This window comes from Polistes fuscatus, unplaced genomic scaffold (genome assembly GCF_010416935.1).
Source record: "Polistes fuscatus isolate 324 unplaced genomic scaffold, CU_Pfus_HIC Scaffold1, whole genome shotgun sequence".
Taxonomy (NCBI): Eukaryota; Metazoa; Arthropoda; class Insecta; order Hymenoptera; family Vespidae; genus Polistes; species Polistes fuscatus.
This window is the reverse complement of record NW_025112997.1, coordinates 10,277,626-10,298,531: the sequence shown is the minus strand read 5'-3', so window position 1 is coordinate 10,298,531 and position 20,906 is coordinate 10,277,626. Positions and strand designations below refer to the sequence as shown.

The 20,906-nt window shown below is 32.6% G+C and overlaps 3 protein-coding genes and 2 long non-coding RNA genes across 8 annotated transcripts in view; 2 read left to right on the top strand and 3 right to left on the bottom strand.

Annotated features, from left to right (window-relative positions):
• The window catches only part of LOC122523487 (growth hormone secretagogue receptor type 1-like), a 50,021-nt gene extending 45,958 nt beyond the window's left edge, over positions 1-4,063 (top strand). For all 3 annotated transcript variants that reach the window (XM_043645382.1, XM_043645462.1, XM_043645294.1), the window contains one exon: positions 2,842-4,063. In XM_043645382.1, coding sequence (XP_043501317.1) covers positions 2,842-3,574 — 733 coding nt within the window. In that variant the 3' untranslated portion in view covers positions 3,575-4,063. The remainder of the gene's footprint in view (positions 1-2,841) is intronic.
• On the bottom strand, positions 2,576-2,786 carry LOC122523702. Its single transcript, XR_006305366.1, has 2 exons — positions 2,747-2,786; positions 2,576-2,658 (listed from the first exon to the last, which is right to left on the bottom strand). It is a non-coding gene; the product is annotated as an uncharacterized LOC122523702 (long non-coding RNA).
• LOC122523646 lies at positions 2,810-5,478 on the bottom strand. The gene is made up of 3 exons (XR_006305349.1): positions 5,154-5,478; positions 3,135-3,329; positions 2,810-3,053 (listed from the first exon to the last, which is right to left on the bottom strand). It is a non-coding gene; the product is annotated as an uncharacterized LOC122523646 (long non-coding RNA).
• Positions 5,479-10,871: 5,393 nt separating this feature from the next.
• LOC122516318 (la-related protein 1B-like) lies at positions 10,872-15,698 on the top strand. Of its 2 annotated transcripts, none has more exons than XM_043634038.1 (3): positions 10,872-10,974; positions 12,705-14,475; positions 14,566-15,698. In XM_043634038.1, exon 2 carries the CDS (start codon positions 12,705-12,707, stop codon positions 14,397-14,399), a length of 1,695 nt encoding a protein of 564 aa, XP_043489973.1. In that variant the 5' UTR covers positions 10,872-10,974; the 3' UTR covers positions 14,400-14,475; positions 14,566-15,698. The 2 variants fall into 2 exon arrangements, with proteins under 2 accessions (XP_043489973.1, XP_043489966.1); XM_043634031.1 differs by having other exon boundaries at positions 10,872-12,168; positions 12,316-14,475.
• Positions 15,699-19,654: 3,956 nt separating this feature from the next.
• Positions 19,655-20,896, bottom strand: LOC122522775. The gene has a single exon (XM_043644056.1). The coding sequence runs from the start codon at positions 20,894-20,896 to the stop codon at positions 19,655-19,657; it is 1,242 nt and encodes a 413-aa protein (XP_043499991.1).
• Between the last annotated feature and the right edge of the window lie 10 nt (positions 20,897-20,906).

The following is a 20,906-nucleotide window of genomic DNA, read 5'->3' as shown; positions in this document are numbered from 1 at the left end:
TGCACAAATTTGTATGCGCCTACGCTTATGGATCGGAGATCTGTTCCTTTGTTGAATAGTTTATATTTCAGAAACGATAGTGAATACGGAATTTATGGAATGTTTGTTTAGGATTATATGGGCCTTCTAATTGAGGATGATACGGCCCAAATTTACAGAATATTTATCGTCGGGTCCTTTTTAGTTTCTCTCTTGGGTTCTATGACCATTGCTTTCGACGAAGAAAATATCGAGCGTAGAAAATAAAAAGAAAACGTCCTAGGACGTAATAATCTATATATAATATATACGAGCTATATATTTTTTTAAGCATGTTTGTAAAATTAATTATTTCTTATTAAATTGTTAATTCAATTGAAAAAAGTCAACTAACAATAATCCAGTATAAGATATAGCTATTCAAACCTAACACCATCCATTAGGCTAATTTCATACTACGAACTTTCTTTAACGACTAACTTCATGTTTTCGTTGCATGATGCACGCACAACTAAAATTTCACTCTCAATGCGCATAAAAAAGCATAAATTTAAAAAATATACGTCACAATTTTTGAATCTACTTAACTCTCTCCGTTTAAATTTATAAAATGATATAAATTTTATTGCAAAAGCACATTTTATGGTAAAAATATATAATTTTACATAAATGATAACTAAAAAAAAATTAATCTTATTGTTAATCAAAATATGCCCAATTGTCTCAAAAGCATTATTTGTTCTTTTTTATCTCCAATTTGCTCTGCAATTTGTTCAAGCTGGAAACTCGGCAGATACGTTTAACAATAAGTGTAATTATATCGCGTAAATGTTCTCTCAGTAGAGAACATCTTTACAATAGATAAGAAAAAATTGTGTTAGCTTAAGTTGTAAGGAAATTTTTTGAGTGCTTCCTGTTTCAAAGTATAGCTTCTTTATTAGATCACTTGGGTGATTTCATAGTCTAACTTTGTATCTATTACACAGACTGAATATTTCCTTTTAGACAAATTTGATCTTAAGATCCTTTTTAAGAATTTGTTCGTTACGTAAATACCAGAGAGTATTAACTATAGTTCTCAGGATAATGGATTGTAATGCTTCAAGTTTGCTTATGTCACTTTTTGCTAATGTGCCCCATATTACGATTCCATAGGTTCAAATCGGTTTAATTATTGCCTTGTATAATAATAGCTTATTATTTATGTTTAGTTTCGAATTTTTACTTGCAAGCCAAAATATGTTCCGTCTTTCTATTCGAATTTATTCTATAGCTCTTATATGTCGTTTCTATGCTAGTCTTGCGTCCATGTGAATATCTAAGTATTTCATCATATTTGTTTTAGGGATGACAGTGTTATTTAAGGTAACGGGGGAATTGTACCTTTTCGTAAAATGAATGTGGTATGCTTACATTTGTCGGTATTCACTTTTATTTTTCATAGATTTAACCACCGTTCGATTTTTATGGCATGTTGCTGAAATAAAAGGTGTTCTGATATAGGATTTTTGTGAGTAGCTAAGATAGCCGTGTCGTCCACTAACGTGAATATTACAGTATCGTATTTATTAGGAATATTTGCAATAAATAAAGTGTATGAAATAGAACTCAGTACACTTCCCTGGGGCAAAGCATTATAGATATAAAAAAAGATCAATTAATTTTAGAAATCAATAATATTACTCACAAAAATAATCACGAATACTCTCACGAGACTAATTTGTTTTATCATTTAAGTCAAATAATATTTCTTTAAGAATAAAATATTTTTTTCCAATAACATTGATATTAATGTGAAAATTTAATAATCCTAAAATATATTTTCTAAAATAAAATAGAAAAAAGAAAATGAAAACAAAAGGAGAAATAAATACTGAAAAATATATCATAAGTATATTTTTAAAAAATTTGTCAAGGTAAATAACGACGTGAATATGTTACATATAAAAAAGTTTACACAAAAGTTTGAAAATAGTTAATTTGATCGATGGTGATAAGTTTAGTATTAAATTTTATTTTTAATCATCAAGTATAAATACCACTTAATCATGATCAAGTATATAATAATAATATATATTTATTCTTTTGTTTTCTTTTCCTTTTTTTCTTTGTAAATAATTTGAAACATTTCGATACGATTGATTTATAGTTGATTGTACGTGCAATCGCATCAAACAGTGATGGATCGCTACAAGATATATATGTATACATATATATATATATATATATATATATATCAGTCTTCCTTACGTAACAAGCAATTGTCTTTTCTATTGACAGAATGATATGTGATGGTTAAAAAATTTTACGGGGCTAATTTTATTATACTAACCTTAAAATATGTTTAAATATTTGAATCCTTGATAAAAAACAATCATTAAATATCTAAGAATTGTGTCGTTAATTAGGATAATGAAGTAAATAAATTTATTTTTTTTTGTATTTATTCCATCAAAATTACTGGAATACTGGAAAATTACATGAATGTAAAGCAAAACGAATATACAGGTTTATTTTAAATTAATAACAAGCTGAATATCTCCTTTGTTGAGAAGATCAGTAAGGAAATCATTCTATTTAAAAAAAACCAAGTTTATCTTCTCAAATTTTCTAAAAGTCTTTATTGATAAAAAAAAATCATGTATACCATATTATGCTCCTCTTGATACTATATAATCTCTGTAGAAATAATATATTGTTTAATGTACAATTTAGTAATTATTTTATTCGAAATAATCGAGTTAGATGCCTCAGGCTGTATACTAACCGTTTCTTGCAATAAAAATAATGCTTCTTTGTGATTAACAATAATAAACTATTATTAATAGTATAAATTTAATAAAATTTTATTTTGATCTACAGTCCGATACTTTTAATGGTAAACTACGAGTTAGAAGAAGTCGACGATACATTTATCCCAACCTGTTACACTTCAGCCGATGCAACATGGATGAATGTTTTTGTTCTTACAACGATAATCGTCTTTTTCGTGGTTCCATTATTAATTCTAATGGTCTTGTACACAGTGATAGCATTGCATTTAATGGCAAATCCAGCGATAAGCCGTGGTCCAGCTAATAATTTGTTAAAATATCGTAAACAGGTAGTACTGATGTTGGGTACTGTTGTGTTATGTTTCTTTCTCTGTTTATTACCTTTTCGAGCATTAACCTTATGGATAATTGTAGTACCTCAAGAAATGATAATCAATCTTGGAATCGAAGGATATTACAGTTTATTATATTTCTGTAGAGTAATGTTATATTTAAATTCCGCTATTAATCCTATTTTATATAATTTAATGTCTACTAAATTTAGAGAAGGTTTTTTGAGACTTTGTGGATTAGGTCCTACAAGAAAAAGAAAGAAAAAGACTTCGGATAGAACTGGAACATACACAACTGGTTCGACTAATTGTAGTAGCAGTAATCATTCTGATTTCTGGAGAAGACATAGCAGTAATAAAAGTAGCAACGTTAAAGTATCTAGTAATACTTGTACCACTATGTCCGTGGAAAAACAAATTAATGTACCGTTAATCACTGCTGTTGTCACTGGAAATATTGTTAAAAAGAAACAGGAAAGTTATGTTTAAAAGTAATGCAGAAATCATAGTACAATAGAGCGTCGATTATCCGAATTAATTATTAAACAAATTCATTTCAAATAATCGATCTGAAATAATTAAATTCCTAATTATGTCATAAATCAATTAAAAATTAAGCAATTTTTTAATCCGAATGGCTTATGAGTAAAAAAATATGTACCTAATAATAAGGTAAATATCAAAAATTAGACTTTCTTAGATATTGCCAAATAGTGAATTCCATAGAATATGAACATTTTTATAACATCTACTTCATTTTACTATTTGTGTAACACATTTTTAGCTTCGACTATGTATTGGAATGTTAATATATCTTGTTAATATATCATCATTTATACTGATATTTGTATTGTGGAATCAAGTATCTCCTTGCTAAATATAATATAATAGGTATTCGTAAAAAAGTTGACCGATAGTTCAATGTTTAAAACAGTCACGTGGAAAGTGAAAAAATTCAATTAAATCCTGTTAATCTAGCACGTTGTTGCGCAAACTATTTTCCTATATGACCCTCCATTTCGTCTAAAATCTTTTCTTAATCCCTGAATAAACAGTAGACATTATATTTTTATAAATAATATAATCTCATTTCTCTCACTATTTTACTAGCACCTGATACTTGTTGAAAAATACCACTATATTTTTTATTTTCAATAAAATTTCTTTAAATTTAATAACCCCTTCCCTCTCCCGGTTTGCACATCACTGATCTAGCAGATAATTTTGTTCACGAATCCTGTAATATTATCACTTATTTCAAACACAGATGAAATAATATCATCGTCGCTTATAATTTCAAAACATGGATTATTTTTATCTGTGAATCTTCCCTCCCCCCACCAACCATACATTTTTGAATACAATGATATTCAATTTATCTTCTAATTTCAACGCTAATTCTTTTATTTTAATGTTCTGTGTAAAAATAAAATTTATATACATCTGAACATATTAAATTCAGATTAGATATTAAAAATCAGCTAAAATACATGTTTCACAACATAAATATTGTTAAATACATAGCTGAAGTACGTGAATACGTGGACTCATTTTATATTTGGATAAAAGGTCATTCGAATTATCAATGTTAAGATAAATCGACACTCTAATATATTAATAATTTAGAGAAATATTATTGTATATTTAAGATAAACAAAATGCGTCCGGCAAGCTTATTCAAAGATAAATTATATCTCGAATTTGATAAGAGTAGAAAAGTATTATTTTAAAGAAAAAATTTAATTGAACGATAATTTTCATAAATTAAGGTGACCATTTTTTTCAAGTTTAAAATCAGAAATTTTTTTTTCTTTTTTATCAAGCACTCAACAGCTTAAATCATATACGCTTTCTACATATTATTTTTTTTTTAACATTAGTTTGCTCATAATTAAATAAACTTTTATATGGATCAGAGAGAAATGTTCTAATGTAAAACGATTTAGTATTTCATAAATTACCAAGAATAATTGTGCTGACACACATTACCTCTTTTCAATATACTATAAATTATGAAATTAATTTTTCAAAAAACAACAAAAAATATTTGATATGAGTATACACTTACGATTTTAACACGATCCCCATGTAAGGGAATAAAATAAGTTCTGGTATTTGAGAATTATTTTGTAAATTCCATTGTACCTTTTTTATATACAAAGTGTCAGAGGTTATTTGTAAGCATGTGTTGTAAGCGTATTCTACACCAAAAAATAAGAAACAAAGGTTATATAAACATAGATTATTTAAAGCTTTGAGTGTAAGCAGTAAGAAGTTTTACGTGCATTTTTATATACTAATTCGTCTAATGCTAGATGGAAAAAGAAATTCCTTACAGTTTAATTTTAAATAAATCTACATGGTTGTGCCGAAAAATTCTGATTGTGAGCCTAATAAACAACGATAGGTTGAAAAGTTTTTTTTAAAACCACGAGGAAAGTTGAAAAATTTTGAGCATAATGGTGTGAAAAACCATAAAAATGTACAAAATTAAATTTTAAATTCTTTTGTTTTGATAGAAGTCAAATAAAAATGTTGTAGAAAAAAAAATGAATCAGGATTTGAGGAAGATTGACTACATAGACTACATATTCACGACCATATTGTATATTTTTTTTCTTTATAATATGAAGTTGCACTTACGAAAAAAGTGAAGTAATAGAGGGGAAAAAATTGTCATACTATTCAAATTTTTTTTCAATAATTTTGTTTCTATCGCTTACCAAATTCAAGACATGATTTTGATCTCAATTATCTGATATACCCGGTATATTAATTCCATATGAACTCAGTATAATATTGCGTAGAGAGAACTAACAATGAGTATGAGAAGTCTTAATAAATGTTTAAACGTCAAATAATTATTTCTTTTATATGTTTTGTTTTTTATTTTGTTTACCAATACATTACAAATAATTGTATAATTGTTATTAAAAGACTTCTGTGTTAACTTTTAATATCATTCCAATTGCAATGAAACCACTACAAAATTCCGCTAAAAGTATTCTATGTAAAGTATTATATTTAAATATATTTTGTAATTATAATTATAGAAAATGTAGACTATTGTAAAGTATTAAATTTGTAATACGTACGAGAAAAGAAATAACTAGTCATAGATTTTAAAAAAAATTCATTAGAGTTGAAATGTGAAAATTAACAACACAATCATTGTTATAAATAAAATGCATTAAATATAAACAATACAATGATGCTTAATGATACAACATCTCTTGTTAATTTTTGTTTCAGGGTAACAAAGCTGGATAATAATTATGAAAATAATATTTCATATATATTGTATATGATTATTATATTCATGATATATATATATATATTTCATGATATATGTCGTGTTATACGTCTAGATTGCTCAAAAGCAGTCATTTTGACTGCTTGGGAAATTTAAACATAAAAAAAAATCTGGTGTGTGTACTTATGTACGCACTAAGAAGTTATACTTCTTTGGCGTACCAAAATGAATATAGCATCAACAACCTCAAAAATAACTGCAAAAAAAATAAGTATAATCTTATTTATTTATACATGAAGAAGAAGAAGAAGGGTTTAATTAAAATAAGAAATAAAATAAGAAATAAAAAATAAAATAAGAAATAAGAAATAAAAAAATTCATCAAATAATAAACTTTGAGGTAAATTTGCTTCGCCAGGTGCAATACGTAAATATTGTTCTTCATCCCACATTAATGTCGGTTGGTTCGCCGTAAGATTCTCTTCTACAGGAATGTGTTCGCTGACATCATTTTGTCCAACTTTGTCGTGAATTTGATTATCACTAAAATATGAATCATCAATTTTAATATCGTACATTCTATACAATGGAGACGGTATTAAAAATTGTAGCCAAGCTTTAATTGTACGCTTGTTAACAATGCCATGTAAGTAACTAGATCGGTCAATTTTCTTACGTTTAATATGTACATTTATACAATAATCGTCATCAATATTTCTTTGAAGAGATTTGACCATTGTATTAACTGAAACAGGCACGTTAATTAATTGACCATAAATGGCTTATTTACCATTCACATGTCTCAGACGTCTGATCTGCATAAAAGAAATACGAGGCGAAATTAATCTTTCAGAAACTAAATCTAAAGGTGGTAGATGCTGAGGTACATCTGAATATTTGAAGCCGTTATATGTTGATATTAAAGGAATATTCTTCTTGATTAAAGCTTGTATGCATGTATTACAAAGCTTAGTATTTTCCATAGGCACATTAGGTATAATTTGTGTTAGAATATCCTTATGTTCATTAGATGGCTCTTTTAAATCCTTTTTAAACCACAATTAGTCACATACTGAGCATGGATGTCCAAATGAATTGCCCAAGAATTTTATTTTAAATTCCTTATGAGTTCGTTTAAATTGATGATAATTGCTATATGGTAAAGAAGGATCTAAATCCATATTAATTTGCTCGCCAGTGGAATGATTAATTACTAACTGGTCTGAAGAGTTAGAATAAATAGAGTGTACATCTGATTGAGATAATTCCTGATCCATGATTGTGTCTTGGTTTAACGAATTGCGTTCTTCATTCGGTACAATGTCTTGATTAGACAATACATGTATAATCGAAGCTTCAGCTAAATATTGATTATTTCGTGCTTGAGATCATGAACTTTGCTCCATGTTTGTTAATGTAATGTTTTTTGATGTTATACGATGATGACACGGCATAGAAGAATTTTCCATATGCACATCAGCTTGCACAGTAATATAGTTGTGATAGTCATCTTTTGCAGTAGACAACGATGCATCTTGAAGAAGTAAAAGTAAAAAATAAAGACCAAATTCCCAAACGTACCAATAGAAGTATAAGTTCAAAAATAATAATTAGCAGTAATATTAGTTATTGCTGTGAATTTTAAATTGTATAAATTTGTACCGGTAATCATAGGCTGAGTCGATGGTTCAGAAGTCACTAGTACATTCGAAGTCGATGGGGCACATAAAGTTCCATTCCCAGACAATTGGTTTTCTTGAAGAAATAAATGTAAAATAAATGTCAAATAAAATAAATGTAAATAACTTCAAATAACTTCAAATAACTTCAAAACATAAAGACCAAACAAAAACAATAAATAATTAGCAGTACTATTAGTTATTGCTGTGACATTTAAATTATTTAAATTTGCACCGGTAATCACAGGCTTAACCGATGGTTCGCAAAGTAAATTAGAAGTTGACGGAGTACATAAAATTTCATTCGCAGGCAATTCATATCCTTTTTGAATCATTTTTCTTCGCAGCCAATGAACCCTACAATGTTTTGCATTAGCGTGCATTATGTTTTCCTTATTTTCCTCATTATTTTCCTTATTTTTCTTATTCCTTTTCCTACAAAGACAATAATCTCTACATTTCTCTGCATTAGTTTTAGGCATATTGAAAACTTAAACAGAAATTTAAATGTATACTGATTCTGGTCAATAAGAAAGCTGCAAAACATTATAGTTTAATAATAACTTTAAAATTAAAATAATTAAAAAAAGAAGTATAACTTCAATAATTAAAATAAAATAAATAAATTTTCAATAATTAATAATAAATAATTAAATTTAAACTATAGATAAATGTGAACGCTTAATCTTAATTTTTGTATTATTGCTAAGGAGAATAGTTGAAGATCTACGTCCGATCGGCACTATTGTTTTATTAATTTAAATCGCAACGTGTCCAGCAACTTTCTGTACGATTTTCTGGCCAATCTTTAGTGAATCTGAAAACTTAAGCCAAACAACATTTACTTCTCCATCTTCATTGTATTCAATATGAAATAACTACAATTTTCCCGAATGCCAATATATACTCTACATTTGTAAATAAAATAAAATATAACTTCAATAAAAACTTTAATAAAATAAAGATATTAAATACAATTTAAATAAAATACAATTATTAAAAAAATTAATAAAATAAAACAACAAATAAGAAAAAAGAAAAACTCTTGGTTAAATCAATACAAAGTATAATACTATATTGGCTCGTCAGGCAAAAAGCCTTGTAGCATAAAAGCTCTGGTTGATAAATTAAATATAATATGGAATTGCGGTTTTAACAAAAGATTAAACACGTATCTCACCTCTTGCTCGTTTCGCTTGTATACGGATTCAACAAAAAGGTTCACCTCGTTTATGGAAGTGTAAGGAATACTTATACTTTTCTTATTTCGCTTCTAGCTTAAATCGCTTTGTTCGTCGCTTTCTTTGTAAATTCTTCGCTTGTTATCTAAAGCGTGTCGTCGTAGGCTTCCAGTGGAAGAATAGGACGAGTGTTTTTGTTTAATAGGCCCAGCAGGGCGTGCTTAACAACGGTTTGAAGAGTGGTGAGGGACGATAACAAAATTTCGATATTTTCAATATTTTCGAAATGATTGAGCTGCGTATTTCGAATATACGGTAAGAATCTTTAATCTTTATAAATGGTACATAAATTGTAATTACGTTGAGTGTCTCACGAATTCTGAAGGAAATCCTCGTCAGGCTACGCTCGTTATTTAGTATTGAAAAAGAAGTATAACTTCAAAACAATCAAAAAAAATTCATGTTGCACAATACGTTTCCATTCTTTCATGCTAAATTCTTCATATTTTTATAATTAAATACAGATTACCTATCACAATGATAACATATTATTATTATTATTATTATCATTATTAATTTTCCTTGTTACTTTTTAATTTTCCTAGTTTATTTTTTAATTAATGTTATTATTATTACATTATTAGTATTATTATTATTAATTTTATTTTTACATAGAATATAGTTGATAAAGAAACATGGTTCTCTTCCCTGCTTGATGATCGATAATATTTTCTAATGGAAGAAGATTATTTTTCTTTTACTATTATATTTTTATTCTCATTTATTTATTGAAGTTATTTAATTTTATATAAATATATATATATATATATTTATAGCGTGACCAGGTAAAAAAGAGGAGGATTGAAAATATGAGACGATAAGCTACTAATTATTCTTTTTTATTAACAATAAGTTAACAAAATAACTTCAAAAAAGAAAGGAAAAATATTTTCAATCGATCGATATATTATATATATAAGAAAGAATAAAAAGAATAAAAAAATATAAAAATATAGATATCAGTCCACATTAAATTTAAGGGAGATATATAGAATTACTTTATGCGTCAACGGCCATGGCGCGGTTACAGCATTAGTTCTCGCTCGATCATTTAAGTAAAGTAGAGCTGAGTACGATTAGTATTTGGATGGTGGTGACCCGCTTGAGAAAAAAAGGGGAAGAAGAAGAGAAGACAACTTCATGCCGTAAACTTGAAATCGCTTTGCCGCGCGTCGTAAATACCGACAAACTTTTCATGGTGTCGTTTTCCCAGACGCTCGGAACCAAATCACTCCCCATTACATTTTCCCCAACGCGCCAAAAGAAGTATAACTTCAATAATCAAATAAATTTTATTATTGAATTTCATAATTCATCTATTTAGAAATCACAGAGTTTAACATTTATATTTTCAAGAGAATATATAGATATATATACAAATACAAATTTCAATTGAGTTGCGCAGTGTGTTCTGTAGTAGCCGGAAGTCAGCTTGGCTCTCTCAAAGCAGAGAGACATAGACGGTTACATGTGTTTCACTTGCTGCTTTCTTGTGTTAAAATATTGTAGAAAATGCCTGGCATTTACGTAATAAACAAGAACTCGGTGCTACAACGATGTTACTAGACGTTGCAAGTCAAAGAAAAAAGAATCTACAGTGTCGATACGACGAATAAAAAGAAACATTAGGGCGTACGGGTATAACCATAAAAGAAGATAAGTTCCTCCCGGTATTCTACTACTTTTCTTCTACTTCAAATTGTCTCAGCACTTGTGGTATGTACTTAACTACTTGATCAACGTCTATCCTATTTTCATTGATACGAAAAGTGCGCGAAGACGATTAAACAGAAAGAAAGAAAAAGCAATCTTTCATCGTTATCAAGCAATCCAAATTACGAGAGATTCGAGGTAACATAGACCTCGTGGTGTAAGGCGAGTCGCGCATCTCTCTCGCTCTCTCTCTCTCTCTCCCCCCACCCCTTCACTAGCATCATTTACATCGAATCAGTAGTACCCATTTCTTTTTCAATAAAGATGATATTCATTCAAATATATGGGTGAACTGTAAAAGGCACGTGGTAGTAGAAGGTGTATTTGCCAAAATTCCTCCAACATGGAGTCCTCCGGCGATTAGGTTAAGCTAATTATGAGGAAGGTGGAAAGGTGAATTAAAATAAATAAAACACTTGGTTGAGCCAATAAGTGCAATGCTTTATTGGCTCGTCAGGGAAAAGCCTTGCGGCATAAAAACCCTGGTTGGTATCAAATACAATGGACGACGATGGATCACGAACTATGTTCGTAATCTACTTCTCGTCACGATTAACCCGGATGGGCAATCCAGTTGAAAGAAATAAAAATAATATCTCTCACCGTTAATTATCGCCTCTGTCTTTCGTTACCGTAATTATGTATTAATTATCGCTTATGCGATACATCACCGTGATGGCGCTATACCCTTAGGTATAGCCGTTACCATCCGTGAACTCTCTCCTCCACAATTCTCGCTTTCGTGGTACGTTTCCTTTTCTCCTCCACGATTCTCGCTTTCGTGGTACGTTTTCCTTTGTTCTTTAAGGTATGGTTGGTGGGGTACGGTAAGGTGGGGTTATGGACGCTAGTGTCCAGTAACTCTCTATCGATTAGTGCGCGCACTATAAATCTCGTTTTTTAGTTACTATTGATTTTTGGTAACGATCGATTCCGATAAATCGATTCCGTAAAGAAGTTTATAGTAAAAAAAGTAAAAGATAGAGGGTGAGATTCTCGCGTCATTTCTCGTGGCACGTACTTTCCCTAGCGGTTCTCCCTGCATCGCTAGTAACTAATCTTCCATCATCAAGAAAAGTTTTGTGAGATAGAGGACGAGCATGCGCAAGAGCAAACTCATACCGGGAAGTAGAAGCCCGACGCGACCATAACAGCGAACCCACACGGCACAAGAAGATCGGCTATTGTAACGTGCGGGTGCGTAGTCTCTGCATTTTTTTAATAGTCGACGAGCTAAGAAACAGATTGAGAGAGGGAGAGAGACTTGGGATTGCATTAAGTTAACTGTAAGTTTAAACACGATCTAGAGCATGAGGTTTATTTTTTTATTTCTTTTTGTTTAAGTATTTCACGACGTACAAATATCACATGCGCTCGAAGCGTGGTACGACGATAAAACTTTGTTCTTTATTTAATGCCTGAATGATCCGTTCGTGATTACAATTGAGATTCACTTTATTTTGGTTTGCTACGAAAACGAAAAGATAGATTTGACGAATCATTCATGAAACTGGCGAGTACTTGTGTTATTTTGAATTTCGTCGTAGTTGGAAAGTAAAGGTTGTTATTTCAGTAAGTTTGTAAGAAAAGTAAAAAAAGCGAAAGATTTGAAGAAGGAATAACACGTTGAGAAATAAATTGGGAGAGAGAGAAAAAGGAGAGAAAAAAGAGAGAAAATAAAAGGTGGGACAACCCGTTTCCTCGTGTTTTTGTCTCCACGCGGGCGATTCAAGATGGCGGCAAAAGTGGTCAGCAGCTGCAGCGCTCAGGGAAGCACAGAGCGAGAGGAGGGGGGCTCTGGTGTATTCTACGCTAGCGTAGTCAATCCCAAAGCAGCCTCGAACGATACTAATACCGCTAGAGTAGTTTCCTCGAATAAAGGAAATAATAAAGAAAATATAGGAGGCCAAATTGTAAGCCAACAATCCAATGGAACTAAAGAGCGCATGGTTTTCGATTTTACGGATATCGGAGATTGGCCAACGTTGGGACCTCAAGACAAAAAGACGACTGCTGTGACAATTCAAAAACAAAATGGTGTTACCGAGCCAAGTAATACTAAAGAAATTAGTGGCCACTCGATTGAAATAAAATCCAAAGAAAATAAAAAGCAGCACAATCATTGCCAAGACGACAGCGATGAGCTCGCGGACAACGGTAATGATAACAGAAGAAAGTTTAATAAACAGAAATGGGTTCCCCTCGACACAGATATCACAAAAAATAGAGGGAAGAGGAAACGTTCGCCGAGATACAACCCAAGAGATAGATACAACGAAGATGGAGAAGCCTGGAGAGATAAAGAATACGATAGTAGGTCAGGATCCAGTATTAGGGATGGCTCGTATACACGAGGTTGCCGAAGCTTTAGGAGTAGAGGACGCGGTGAACGTGATGGCATTACGTCTCGTAATAATTTTAGGCATAGATACGATAACAATTATTCTAATTATGACGTAGATTACGTGAAATACGAGAATCAAGATTTAAATCAAGATAAATCGAGATATATAGCGCCGACATACGCAGGAAGAGAGATGTTTTACGAAAATAATTATATTCAACAGGACTCCTCTATTCTTATGCAAGAATTTATAAGAAAACAAATAGAATACTACTTCAGCGAAGAGAATCTATTACATGACATTTATTTGAGACGTAAAATGGATAAAGAAGGATTCTTGCCTATTACGTTGATAGCATCCTTTCATCTGATTCAAAGCGTGACGGAGGATTTGAGCTTTGTGATCAATTCTATTGCGAAATCGGATAAATTGGAATTGGTTCAAGGATACATGATAAGAACCAGAATCGATCCATTTAGGTGGCCTTTACTGGATACAGCTGGCAATTCAACTTGTACTGATACGCAAAACGAAAATATGAACGAGTCTGAATTTTATCCTTGTTCGAAATCCATGATATCGATCACACGTGCGCCTGCACCTCAGCAAATCTATCGATTTTGTTACCAATCACAATCGACAATAGGAAAAGTAAACGGATCCGAAAATACCTTAGTGACAATGGGGGGTGATGGTCTCAATCCGAATGTGCCTGAATTTGTACTCGTAGACATTTCGAGTAAGCTGATTGCGAGTAAACAAGTCAATCTAGAGGAAATTGATCAACCAACGAAAGTTGAAATGATCGATAAAACTGTCGATGAAGTGCCAATAAATTCTATGCTTTTTGGGCCGTCGAGTAATGAAGAATTGACTAACGAATCTAATAGCAGCGAATCGACGATCACTTTGAACGATAAAACGCTTACTCTCTCTGAGGATTCTACTTTAGAGAAAGTACATATCAACGATGAGAAGGCACCATCGCCTTCCTTCAAATCCGATAACACTTGGAAAGAGGTCAAAAGAAGAACAAAGCATTCACATAAAGATGGAGTAAAAGGACAACTAGAGTCAAAATGACTCAAGATCTCGAACAAGCAATCAGTAATGGATTGCGTTATTACGAAAAGGGTTTATGGAGTGGAGATGGGCAAAGGTATGGATCGTCATCCTCTATTAACAATTACAAATTTCAATTATATTATTTTTATCGTCATTATACTTTGATACTTATTATTGTTTGTAGATAAGGTTTCGCTGTCTGCTGGGATGTTATTACCGAAACAAATGTCTGCCGTATAAAATGTGGGTTCCTAATACTATAATAAATAACATATTAAAATTTCAGATTTGTTAAAATATATTTGTATATTAAAAGTTTGTATTTGTATATTAAAAGTTATTTATATATTAAAGTATATTGTACTCTTAAGCTTTATTGCAATCGCCAATATATGTGTGTCAAATGTGCAAAACCACATCCAACTGTGGAATGCAAAAAATTTGTTGAAACTCCACCAATTTGTCTCCTATGTGGAGACCACCATACCGCGAACTACAAAAAATGCCCTAATTATAAAGAATTGCTCAAGAAGACGGTTCTAGTACCCAGACTAAAGGAAAATCCAAACATTCAATTAGCTTATTACCCCTCTAAACACAATATGCAAAAAGACAATTTCAATTTATTTTTCGAAACTCTAGGTTCTAAATTTGTTGCTGGAGGTGATCTCAATGCAAAACATAACCTTTGGGGTAGTAGAATTGTAACACTAAGCGGGAGAGCACTCTCAAAAAGCTACCAAACTAATAGATTAACACATTTTAGTTTATGTGAACCTAATTATTGGCCAACTGATATCAACAAAATTCGAGACTTACTCAATTTCTTTATGGCTACAAATACATCTTTTCGATATATATAGGTTTACTCTTCATTTGATCTTTCCTCTAATCATGCTTCAATTATAGTGTCAATAAATACAATAATCATCGAAAATCCGAAAAAAGCACGAGGTCAAGACTTAATAAACGGGAAGATGATCAATGAATTGCCAAAGAAAGGAATCGCATTTATAGCTCCCTTATTTAATTCTATCTTACCCATAGGTTACTATCCGACTTCCTGGAAAGTAGCTGTTATTACCCTTATTTACAAGTCACACATGTCCCCTGTGACTATAAATGGGACAGTAATTCCAACCAAGGATTCGGTCAAATACCTAGGTACGATACTAAATAAAAAACTGACATGGAAAAAACATATACAATCAAAAATAAACAATTTGAAGGAAAAAATAAGAAAAATTTATTGGCTCATTAACAGAGCATCTAAATTAACACTTTACAGACCGCAAGCCTATTGAAAGCCTATTTGTCGCCGACGCTTACCGAACAAGGATAATTGTTCGCAAAGGATACTCTGGTCAAGGTTATGCAAAAGGCTTATCTCTATTTACCTGTACGATTTGAAAGGATTTGTTAATAACTATAACAGCTTGCTATTGTATTTATCCTCAATATTCACAATATAAACAATATTAATACTCAGAGCTCATCTTCTTACGTTTGAATACATCGAAGACTAGAATATATGGTAGAATATTTGGTATTTCCTCATATAATTGTAATTTTATAATGCAAGTATATTATAAAAAAATATTATAAAAACATATCAGTCAACAGCCTTGCCAAGTGATCTTTCCTTGATAGTCTAATCATGTAATTCCAATATAAATTTCAAGTGAATTAGTTATTTTAAAAATTTTAAAATTTTGCGAAATTATTCTCGATATAAAATTTTTATAGATTTTCTTTAATCAGTTCTAAATACTTTTTTGTTCGTGCACCATATACATTAGCACAAATAGGTAATAATTTAGCGCATACTTAAGGCCTCCAAAAAAAATTAAACGTGAGTGTTTTTTTTTACCTTCAACTTCCTCTGTAATTTGCCCAAGGTGGACATTCAGCAAATACGGTTAGCAATAAGTGTAGATGTTCTCTCACAACGGGACCGTCAGAGTGACTTCGGTTAGATTTTTGTCAGACTTTGCACACTTGTAGTAGTCCATGAGAATATTCGTTGTACTTTAAAAAAAAACTAGATATTTAACCGTTTGTGAAAAAACGGGAGTAAAAATCTCGCAAAAATTCTTATATTTACTTATATTTTAGTCTTATATTTACTTTTTCTTTCGTAGCATAATGGTCTCGTATCTAGTATGTCTTTTTTTATTCTTTATTTTCGTTATTGTAAAGTATGTTTAATTAATTTTATTTTATTTTTTTTTCTAAAGAGAATATGTTATATTAATTTTTTAGAGAATATAATCGTTTCAAGCACGCCAAAAGAATAATTTATGTTATTTATTTTATCTATGTTATTTTATTTGTTTATGTTTTATGTATCTGTATAACAAATATTATCCAAATGTTACAAAACCTATCGTTCCAAGTACGTAAAAAAATTAATTTTTGTTATTTATTGTTGGAAATTCTATTTATAATTATTAATAACTTGCGTAATAATGTTGATTTTTTAATAAAATAATAACATTAACAAAAAGAAGAAACTTCACACGCTTTATAATACAAAAAAAAATTCACCTTTTTTTATTATATTTAACTTTTTTTAAATGAAACATATAAGCATCGGTATAAACGGTCTTTATTTGTACTAAATAATTTAACGTTAATTTGCATAGCTTAAGTTTTTCAACAAGTTGCTTCAATTTTTTAAATGTTATTATTTCATAACGTTTAACCATCCTAGTTACAGCCTAATAATATAAAGAATATGGAATATCATTTTATATTATATAAATTAATATATTATACACAATATGTATAAATATAACAAGTGATTTATTCACGGACAGTTTCAATAAAACTAAAAACTTCTATTAAAAATTTATAGTTTTGTAGCTATAATGAACTTGCAGTGCTTTCGGTTAACAAAAAGAGCTCTTGAGAAGATGGAATTTTATTTGAAGATTGATCATTTGTTAACATTTCACTTCCTGTATAACTACAAAATTCATCAAATGGTCATATAGTGTTTTCTAGAGAAACGCCGTGTAAAATAAAAGTAAAAATTTTTAATTAAATTAATAATAAAATCTCTATACAGATTTTCAATCTTAAAACAATATGGACCGTTTATTTTGAAAGTGATGTAAGTCCATTTGAAAAAAAAGAGATATCACATAATTTATGCTTAATTTAGTGTAAACTTTTTATTTATAACTTGTTAGTATTTAATTTCTTAAAAAGAACCAAAGCTTTGTCCAACTTAAAATTGGCCGGTAAAAGAAATTGTGTAACCATTGATTATGAAAGTGGTGTAAATCCAATTTCCATAGAAAAAAAAGAAAAAAGAATTTCCTCTTTACACCACAAAATTATTATATTATAAAACAATGTAGACAACATAATAAATTCATTTTACATGAAATGAAACGAGAGAATTTCGTTTCAACAAAAAACCTACTAAACGCAATAAAAATAACAGATAATAAATAACACTAATAAAGAAAAAATACATTGGTTGCACATATGTAGGATGAGTGTACGATTGCTCCGGCTCGAAGGACCATTTAGTGTGATTGATCCAACTCGCAGAAGCAAATGTACAGTTGTACGGTAGTGCTGGTTCCCACTCCCGTACTGTGCACGCTTTCGTGCACGCGCTTTCTCACTTGATAGGAAAAGACTGCTGTCTCTTTCCACTTCCGCGTTGTAAGGACGGAAGGAGTTATCCCAAATAATACACTTCTAATTATAGTGAAATGTGAATATTTATTAATACTCGTTTCCAAGAGATCAATATGGTGCTTGGGCCTTGTATATTGATCTATGCTAACTTTGATGCTTGGTCCTAGCAATAACCTCGGGTTACTGACTAGTTGTATTGAATGCTGCTCGGATCACTTGGATGTGATTCCGCCTAACGAGTATGGACAACTAACTATTTTTTCGTCTAAACTGTAACTGCCCTCTTCCCCACCCCCTCCACGATACATCCCACCACAGGGCTACGATGCGACCTTGGAGTGGGGACATCTGCTCAAATATACTGCGTTATCGTATCGAGGAATTCGAAATAAGATACCCTGGCGATTGCTATGTTTGTCCTTACAATCTATGCATAGATGCCGACGCAATAAAACCCAAAGGTCCTAAACAAATATTCTTTATTTCTTTGCATAGTCACCGGTCGAGCATCTTTGTACATGTGCATCTTATCCAAATCCTCCGTTGTATACTCTTACCCCCCTACTGTTCCGATAAATGACGGAACATGCCGGCCCCCTTGAAAGGCCTGCCTTTCAACATACAATTGGAATGTAGTGAACCTTATATACAGTATATTCTAAGACTAATCAAAGCTTCCAAGCACCACCTTAAAGATACATTGAACATATTTAAATACAACAATTTTTATGACCGCCTACGGCTGCTCTATTGGCAGAACACACAGCCTTGTTGCAGCCCGCTTAATGGTTCCCTTAGATGTTCGAATCATTGCTGTCCTCACTATTCCGTCTGCGCCTGCTATTAGCTGCTCCACCCTGCCTAATAGCCATCGTAGTGGGGGTAAATTGTCATCTCGAATGACAACCAAGTGGCCTTCCTGTAGTGGATCACGTGTTCGTATAGATCTCGCTGGCCTCTGGTTGAGTAGATTTAAATATTCCTTCGACCAGCGTTTCCAGAAATGCTGGCGCAGCTGCTCGATTAGTTGTAGCCGTGATAGTCTATTAATTGCTATCTCCCTTATGTCCGGTTCCGATACCGACAGCAGGGAGTCTCCGATAAGGAAATGTGCAGGAGTAAGAGCGTTTAGGTCTCCAGGATCGGCGGATATAGGTAATAGAGGGCGGGAGTTCAATATTGCTTCTATTTGGGTAAGTATGGTATTTAACTCTTCGAACGTTAAGGAAGCATTCCCTACCACGCGCCTCAGGTGATATTTCGCAGCCTTCACTGCCGCTACGCATGATCCCGTTGGTATCCAGAAACGGCTTAAGACACGCCAGTCTACCATGTACAATAATCCTTGGGTTTTTTGTTATTGCCCTTATTTCCTCGCCGAACTCTTGCGCTTGACACAGCTTTATTAAACGCCCCCCGGCTCTCGCGATTTCAGCCACCGTTAACGGACCGATGTCCTTGGTTTGTGCACGCCGCGCGTTTCTGCAAAACCTGCCGCAGTATGCTATGACCCGCACTAGTCGGGTGAATTGCGAATATTTATTGAATATACGATCACAAAACTCTCGCGACCTCTGGTCGCGGCCTATCATCGCGACCGTGCACGTGACACTCGTATTTCAACGTTCTGGTAATTCTTCGAGTGGGACTTCTGGCTCTGTATCCGTCGCGTTCCCGAAGACCACTCCTGGCCCGTGCCACCATAGATCCAGACTTAACAGTTCTGTTGGGGTTACCCCCCTCGATATGAAATCCGCTGGATTTTCGGCGGAAGACACATGTCCCCACTTCGAGTTTGGTATTCGCTCTTGAATTTCCGCCACGCGATTGGCCACAAACGTGGTCCAATTTCGAGATGGTGATCTTATCCATGCCAATGCAATGGTGGAGTCTGACCAGCAACATATTTTCCTGAATTCTACGCGCATGTTCGTCGTCAGCTTGTTTATCATCCTCGCGAGCAATACGGTAGCGCACAACTCCAATCGCGGTAGCGATACCGCCTTTAACGGTGCTACTCTCGAGCGCGCACACAATAAGTTGCTGCTCCCGTTTCCGCGCCCGTCCTTCGAAACTATATAGATGCAGGCCCCATACGCCGTTTCGGATGCGTCCGCGAATCCGTGCATCTCTATTTCCTTCGCGTTTTTACAAATAGTTTTCCGTTCGACCCTTATGTCATTTAGCACTGGGAGTTGTTTCGCGTAATGCAACCATGCTGTCTCTAAATCCATTGGTATGGATTCATCCCAATGTATGCCCCTTTGCCATAGTCTTTGTATGATAACCTTCCCCGTTACAGTGACTGGCCCAATTAATCCCAACGGATCGAATACCTTAGCAACCGATGCCAATATGACCCTTTTCGTGATTCGGTGCACTGGCGCCGCTATCGGAACGGAATACTGAAATGAATCATCGCTGGGATCCCACAAGACGCCCAACGCCCTTATATCGCCTTCCTTATTTAGATTCAGTATTTGCTTTGAATCGACCTTTTCGGGAATGTGCGGTAATATTTTCCCCGAATTAGCCGCCCATTTATGCAATTTAAACCCTGCTTTGGCTAATACCTGGTTTACCTGATCGCGTATTTCTCTAACCTCCGCAATCGAATCTGCTCCGGTCAGCAAGTCGTCCACATAAAAATCGCGTCGTATGACCTGCGCGCCTATCGGATGATTTCCCTCCTCTAAATCCGCTATCTCTTTTAGACACCGCGTAGCCAAAAATGACGCCGACGCCGTACCGTACGTTAGAGTTAGGAGCTCACACGTGCTCACTGGGTTTCGCACATCATCACGCCAGAATATCTTCTGTAGGCTAACCTGCGATTCGTCGACACGGATCTGTCTATACATTTTCTGAATG